The sequence below is a fragment of the Ricinus communis genome, chromosome 1 (genome assembly GCF_019578655.1).
Source record: "Ricinus communis isolate WT05 ecotype wild-type chromosome 1, ASM1957865v1, whole genome shotgun sequence".
Taxonomy (NCBI): Eukaryota; Viridiplantae; Streptophyta; class Magnoliopsida; order Malpighiales; family Euphorbiaceae; genus Ricinus; species Ricinus communis.
In genome coordinates this window covers 9,646,484-9,653,598 of record NC_063256.1, presented here as the reverse complement: position 1 = coordinate 9,653,598, position 7,115 = coordinate 9,646,484, and the positions used below count along the sequence as shown (strand labels likewise).

Here is a 7,115-nt window from a genome sequence, read left to right as displayed (position 1 = left end):
TTATATATATATATATATATATATATATATATATATATATATATATATATATATATATATATATATATATATATAGCTTAGAAGATTCTAGAAATTTGCAGCAGAAGACTAGTTGGCTTAGAATTTATAGTCAATTAAATTAAATTACATACATATATATATATATCAAAACTATTTGAAATTTTTTATATATAAATATTATCAATAATAATTTAAAATGAATTTATAGATAAAATTTAATAAAAATTTTAATATTTTATAATTTCTTTTACATTCTAGAAAACAATATTAATCTAAAACATTTTAACTATTTTTCTTAACAAAATCTCTAATGTTTTAATATTTTATTAGTGAAGCTAATATAAAAATAATTTTTAAAATATTAATTAATTAATTTTATAATTATAAATAAAATTAATGCTATAAATATATGTGATATTTTTATTTCTTAGATTAAAAATTATTGTTATAATTAAAAAATAATTTATTAATTAATATAATATTAGAATCATAATTAAAATGTGATTTTTTAGAATTAAAAAGTGTAAATTAATTAATGAAGTAAGTATATAATAAATATTAGAAGTATACATCGACATAAAATATATATATATAATCTATAATATGAAGAGAAAATTTTTTAAACTAACTAAAATACTATTTTAATTAATCAGTAATTACTAACCTTAATATATCTTAATTCTATATGTAATTAATTTAGTTTTTTAATGTTAATAAAGTTAATTAATGATTAATTTTTTAATTCTAATATAATTAATTAGTGACTAATCCCATCAAATCCTAATCCTATCATAATTTCATATATATTCTAATTTTATAAGAAATTAATTAATTATTCACACTATACATATATATACCTATGATGAAATTTAAATAACTCAATATAATTTTTCATAAAAATTAAAGATAAAAAGGTATAATACTTTTAATTTTGTTTTATTGATATATTAATTTATGTGTTCATTTTATTAGTAGAATTATTGCAAACGAATTGCTTCATGGTCAATATATTTTTATATATTTTCATGAGTTCTTATTATGTGATAAAAAAATAATTAAATATTTTAATAAAAATTATATTATATACTAATTTATTAAATATTTGTATATTATAATTATTTACGCACATGACATATATGATGAGCAATACTAGTATGTATAAAACCACAAAGAGAGAAATGACTAAAATATATTTATAATTAATTAATAATTAATTTTTTTTATTATCTAAAACCCTTACTTTCTGAGAATTATAAGTTTTGTAGGAATTCTATAATTCTGAACCCTTATTATTGTGGTACTTCTATAATTCTTATCATATAAGTATATTTTTCATTTTATGTCAGCAAAAGAATAATGTTAAAAAAATAATCTAGAAGATTAAAGTGTCGACAAAGATTTTTGCAAACAGCCGAGGTTAGCTAAAAGAATTGCTGAACCAATTTATCATCGTGTATAAGGAGAACATAGGCTAAGTGAATATACTTAGTCATGAGATTGATATTATGATTGTAAAACCAAATTTATACTTATTCTAAAAATAAAAAATATGATATTTTTAATTTTATTTTATTAATATATTAATTTATAAGTTTATTATTATTATTATTATAATACTTCATAATTAGAATTTGTACTCTTCTTTATCATAAAAATTTAGAATTTATCTTTTCTTATATTCTTTTACTATTTTTCATTGAATGTTTTATTTAATTATTAATAATATTACTATTAAAAGTAATATAGTATAAAGTGAAAATTTAAAAATTTATATTTTTATTTGATTATAATAATATTACTATTAAAAATATTATATTATAAAAATTAAAAATTAAAAATCAATTTTTGATATTTTTTATCAATACGGAGATTTTATTTCAAATATATTTATATGATAAATTTTGTAATAACAATACTAGTATATATATATATATATATATATATATGTATATATATAGAGAGAGAGAGATTGATATAAATACATAGATTTTTCTTTTCTTTTCATCTCATCATCACCGTCGCACATTAGCCGGGATAAAGGATTTCAACTTAAGCTCAATCACAGACAAAATGAAAGCTCAAACATTCTCAACTACTAACAATAAAAGGCAGCTTGAATTTAACTAAACTTCTTTTTCAACATATTTACAAGGATACATATCCATAAAGTACAAGCTGTTAGCTCTTAATACAACCACACCTTCATAAAAAGACTACAGGAGGGGAAGCCAATAGGCTAGTCATAACTCTAGAATTGCAGAAATCAGAAGCCAATAGGCTAGTCGTAACTCTTCAACGAGAGTCGCATCGCTTTCAGTATAGTAACATTACTATACTAATATTGCGGCAGTATTAGGGGGAAAAAGGGTATCATGTTAAGGACTGCAGCTTGAAGCTGCAGCTGCTAAAAGGATTCTATATCTGCAAATCTATCATTAAGCCTATCAATGGGCATATCAACCATTGACTTGAGGAACCAAACAACTAGAGCTGTTTGATTCCTGCACTATTATCATAGTTTCGTTCTGATACAGTTAACGCAGAGCTAAGGGAAATGAGCTAACCTCTTTAGCCACACATAAATTATACAGAGTATTATGTAGTTTATTTCCAAAGTAGGAACCATATAGGAACTAATCAGGTGGACATTCCAGTATCAAAGCCACTGGCATTGGGGCATTCCTCAGTGTGAATAGGCTGCTGCTGCGAGTTCACGATGTCTTTTAGTTCGAAGAATGCGAATATCTCTTCCAGCTGTTGAGGGTCTATCTGCTGAAAGAATCACAATAAAATAAACATAAGTCTCTAAGTTAGCTTCTGATGCTTCACACCGATAAAAGTAAGCACGTACACCAAGTATGCCATTACTCACCTCAGTAACCATAGACTCTCCTGTCAAGGGACCATTGTTAAGGATTGGTTTATCTATCTTCTCATAATGATCTTGCATACCAAAGCAAATGCGATTGGGGCTTTCATTGGTATGAACAGGCTGCTGCAGCACAGAGTCCAGGCAGGCTATCATCTCCGCAAGCTGTTGAGGGTCCACCTACAAAAAGAATCAAAATCTAAGGTTAGGTAACTTTTGAGTTTGTTTCTCATACTATACATGAAATATTGTCCACTCAACATGCTATTTCTCACCGCAAGAGATATAGCTTCCTCTATATCTGAAGCTATTAAGGGACCCTCCTTATCTTCAAGATTTGGCATATTTGCCTTCTTATAATGACTTTGAACTTCTTCATATGGTGTTTCCTCAATATCAGAAGCCTTCAGAAAACCTGAATAATCTTCCAGGTTTGGCATATCTGTTTTGTTATATTGATACTGAACTTCTTGAATCGTAGTATCTCCTACTTCGGAAGCCATTACGATGCAATAATCTTCTTCCGGTACTGGTACATCAGTCTTCTGGTATTGATTTTGATTATCAAAATCTGAAGGCATTGCAGTCAAGGGACTCCAGTTACCTGCTATAGAGGCTGATATACCCATCTTCTTACTAGGATTTTGGATTCCAAAATCCGAAGTAACAAGGCAACATGCATTAGCTTTATCATGCAATAACATGGTAATCTTCTCAATTGGATTTTGTTTTTCAAAATCAAAATCCATGAGGAAAGTCGTTTCATCTTTGTTATGTGATGAAACATTAATCATCTCATGCGAATTTTGAATTTCAACACAAGAGGCCCTTGGGCAAATAGGTTTACTCTTGTCATACAATGAGGTATCTGTAATTTTATTTGGAATAAGATTTTCCAAATCAAAAACCACTGTGCAACTCTTGTCACCTTTATTATTGGTTGAAACAATAGTTATCTGATTAAAATTCTGATTCCCAGTAGAAGAAGCCATTAGGCTGCTTGTTTCACCTTTATTAGAGGTTAAGGCAGAAGCAGTCTCTGAAAGATTTTGATTTTCAACATCAGAAGCCTTTGGATAACTTGATTCACCTTTCTCATAGGTTGAACTAGCAGTCTTCTTATTTGGAGGATATTGATTTTCTATATCAGAAACCATACGGTTCCTTTCTTTACCTTCAGCACCATTGGCAGCATTAGCAATCGTATCCTTTGTATTCTTATTTTCAAAGGCCAAAGATGAAGCTGTAGAATTTGATGATTCATCTCGCCTTGCCTTCTTATTTGGTCTAGTCTTCCTGCAATGTGGTTTGGCTTTCATTGCCCTCTTACTTGGTGCTTGCTTCTTTTTTGATTTTCTCTTTAATTTATAGAGGACAAAATTACCCTGCACAAGCATACAAGGATGAGTACATTGAGCGAAAATTTAAGTTATGCATTATATATAATAAATCACACAAAACTGAACTTTAATCTAGGCTATAATTCTTGTTATCACGTCAATCCAAAGGCTCTGATTACTCTTTCTAATTTCTGAGTGTGAAAAGCTCAAGATCAAATTGTACCCATGAAAAGAATCGTATATGTACAAATTGAGTTATTCTGAGCTCATTCTCACAAGCAATATGGTGCTTGACTGTTATTGCAATGCAAACAGCATACCTCTGCCAGAACAATAAAGTTCGTGAAAGAAATTCTGGGCAATTACCAGAATAGGCCTGTCAAGTTTTGCAGTATAGGTATATTCGGTTTTGATCAGATCAGTTGCATTGGGATTATGGTACACCAAAGATCTCTTTGTTCCAATCACCTCATCGCTATCTCCAAGTGTGATTAGGCGAGGATCACCAGTGCACTTCCAGTATCCACCACTCTTTGCTTTCCTCTTGCGGAGCCCACTCCTTTCGTAATACTCGCAAGGAGAAAGGAAATATCTCTCCTTATCATCACCATATTTGCTCTTGAATTTACCTACAGCAGAGGATTTGCATTAAAAGGTTGCAGATTAAGAAATTTTCTTTTTCTTTTCTTTTTTATTTTTAAAGAAGAAATAGACAATAGTATACTCACCAAATAGGTCCCAAGGATCGTAATCGCATAAATTATCTTCCTCGACGTCAGAGCCGCCGATCGGATCGCCTAGTATCTTCGGCTTCAAATAATTACAGAGAAGCTCTTCATCGGTCGGGCGGAATCTCCATCCAACCGGCAAGTTTCGAGAGATTAACTGCGTTGGAGATGCCATGCCTTAAAAAAAAAAACAACCATAAAATAAAATTAGAGCAACAAACAAACGGGAAAAAGGAGTAGATTAAACTTTAACGAGGGTATAAAGCAAGAAACTGCCGCTCACCGGCGGAGGAGGAGATAGATACTATTTGTTCCTCTTCCCTGGACAGCAATTGAGAAATGAAACTGAGGGATCAAAGAGAAAAGAGAATGGCTAACAAACTAGCAGGAGTGAAGAGGAAGAAGAAGCAGCAGAGAGGGGTAATTGCATTTGAACATTGTTCACACACATTGGAAGAGAATTAGAGGGAAATGCATAATTGACTCGATCCATCACAACCGAAGACTAAAGATTAGCGAAATCAAGTCCATTGAGAGGTAGTGACTCACTTGTCACTCTTGTTTCACTGTTCATCTCATCTCACTCCTCTCTACTTGTTCAAGAAGGTCGCCAAGCGATTGGATTACAATGATATTCCATGGCCCCACCACTCTCTCCTGTTTTAACTTTTTTTATACATTTAATATTGTCACTGTTATTTTAATTATAGTTTTTTTTTTATTAAAAAGACGAATTTTCATCTGGACTAAAAATATTTTGATTGAATAATATTTAGTTAATATAAATTGAATATATATGTGATAATAGATAAATAGTTTATTGATAATATCTTACTAAATGTAATAATATTGTATTATTTTTAATTAAATTTTTAATATTTTCATTTTCGCAATGTTATTAGCTAATATTTTAGTTGTATTCATAAGTAAATATTAAAAGTATAATTAGTTAAGTTATTTTTAAAATTTTAAATTAGCTTTAGTTAAAGAGTCATTTATTAGCTTAATATATTTTTTAAATTTATAGACTTAATAGGTCAGGTAAATGTATATATATAGAGTATAATCTTATAAAATATTAATAAAACTATTTTTTTTATTACGAACTTGAAACCGTACTCAATTTGAAAAGTCGAACTGAATTTATGGGAACGAAACTATTATTCTCTTAAAATTTAATGTCTAAACTTCTCATTTTTTACCATTTTGATATTTCTATAATTTTTCTGTTCAATCGAGTTCCCAACCAATCGTATATATACAGATCAATCAAGAATATGTCTCTGTTTTGGTGTTGATTTGGCTGCAAACGTGAGTCCAAAAAATACTTATAAGAATTGACACGTGAGTAGCACATGATAAGAAATCAAGAAAAAAGAAAAAAAAAAAAATGATGTTATTGAATACAAAAAGGTAAATTGAGAATTAAGAAGTACACTTAACTTATTTCCTATTTTCTTTGTTACTGTAAATAAGAGATTAGGCTTAGAAAATTAAACCAAGTAGTTGGCAGGGAGTTAAAATGCAATTCATTGTTTCAGCCTAATATTCAAGGAGAATGAATCATTGCCACTGGTGAAAGGTTGAAGACTGATAATGAGCCAAAACCAATTCATTATAAGAAATCAACTATAGAAGAAGTAGCAGAGACAAAGAAAAATGTGCTGGCAAAGTAAAAGGAAAAGAGAAATTTCGTTATTTGTTTATTCCAACTTAAATATCGCCTAGAACAAGTCAGAAAATCTCCTTCATGGATTAATACAAATTTGGTTCTCTCATTTCTTCTTTGTCTTCGATTCAAATTCTCTATCCCCTTCTTTTTGCTTTTGATAGTGAACCATTTCTTTCCTTCCCTTTCAATTTTGAAAAGCAAGAACAAATCCTAAAATTAGAAAGGCAATGCAGATTTAGATTTGTATTTAAAAAAGCCTAGAGTTTTATATTATCATAAGGCCATTTTTGTCTTATTAATATCACTTAATCACATGTTAGTGCTTTTGTGGGCTCCGTAATGCCTAATCATCAGCTAAACCAATATAAATACACCCTTAATTGATATGTATTTGGGGAGAACTTGATTTAATAAAAAAAATTATAGACGCCAAATTAGCAAAAGATAAAAAATTAAAATACTAAATTTGTAATTTTTTTTAAATA

At 28.9% G+C, this 7,115-nt stretch overlaps 1 protein-coding gene across 3 annotated transcripts; it reads right to left on the bottom strand.

Moving 5' to 3' along the window:
* Positions 1-2,114: 2,114 nt before the first annotated feature.
* On the bottom strand, positions 2,115-5,580 carry LOC8270784 (NAC domain-containing protein 6). 3 transcript variants are annotated; one of them, XM_048371510.1, is made up of 7 exons: positions 5,242-5,562; positions 4,959-5,135; positions 4,597-4,859; positions 4,065-4,275; positions 3,166-3,461; positions 2,894-3,070; positions 2,115-2,793 (listed from the first exon to the last, which is right to left on the bottom strand). In XM_048371510.1, exons 2-7 carry the CDS (start codon positions 5,131-5,133, stop codon positions 2,659-2,661), a joined length of 1,257 nt encoding a protein of 418 aa, XP_048227467.1. In that variant the 5' UTR covers positions 5,134-5,135; positions 5,242-5,562; the 3' UTR covers positions 2,115-2,658. The 3 variants fall into 3 exon arrangements, with proteins under 3 accessions (XP_048227467.1, XP_015572313.2, XP_048227466.1); XM_015716827.2 differs by having other exon boundaries at positions 2,115-2,790; positions 3,166-4,275; positions 5,242-5,580; XM_048371509.1 differs by having other exon boundaries at positions 3,166-4,275; positions 5,242-5,573.
* Positions 5,581-7,115: the final 1,535 nt, after the last annotated feature.

Coding starts and splice junctions, on each gene's coding strand:
- LOC8270784 (XM_048371509.1), bottom strand. CDS start 5,133: ATGGCATCTCCAACGCAGTTAATCTCTCGAAACTTGCCGGTTGGATGG. Junction 4,860..4,958: donor CGATCCTTGGGACCTATTTG/GTGAGTATACTA, acceptor CCTCTGCTGTAG/GTAAATTCAAGAGCAAATAT. Junction 4,276..4,596: donor AACTTGACAGGCCTATTCTG/GTAATTGCCCAG, acceptor ATGCTTGTGCAG/GGTAATTTTGTCCTCTATAA.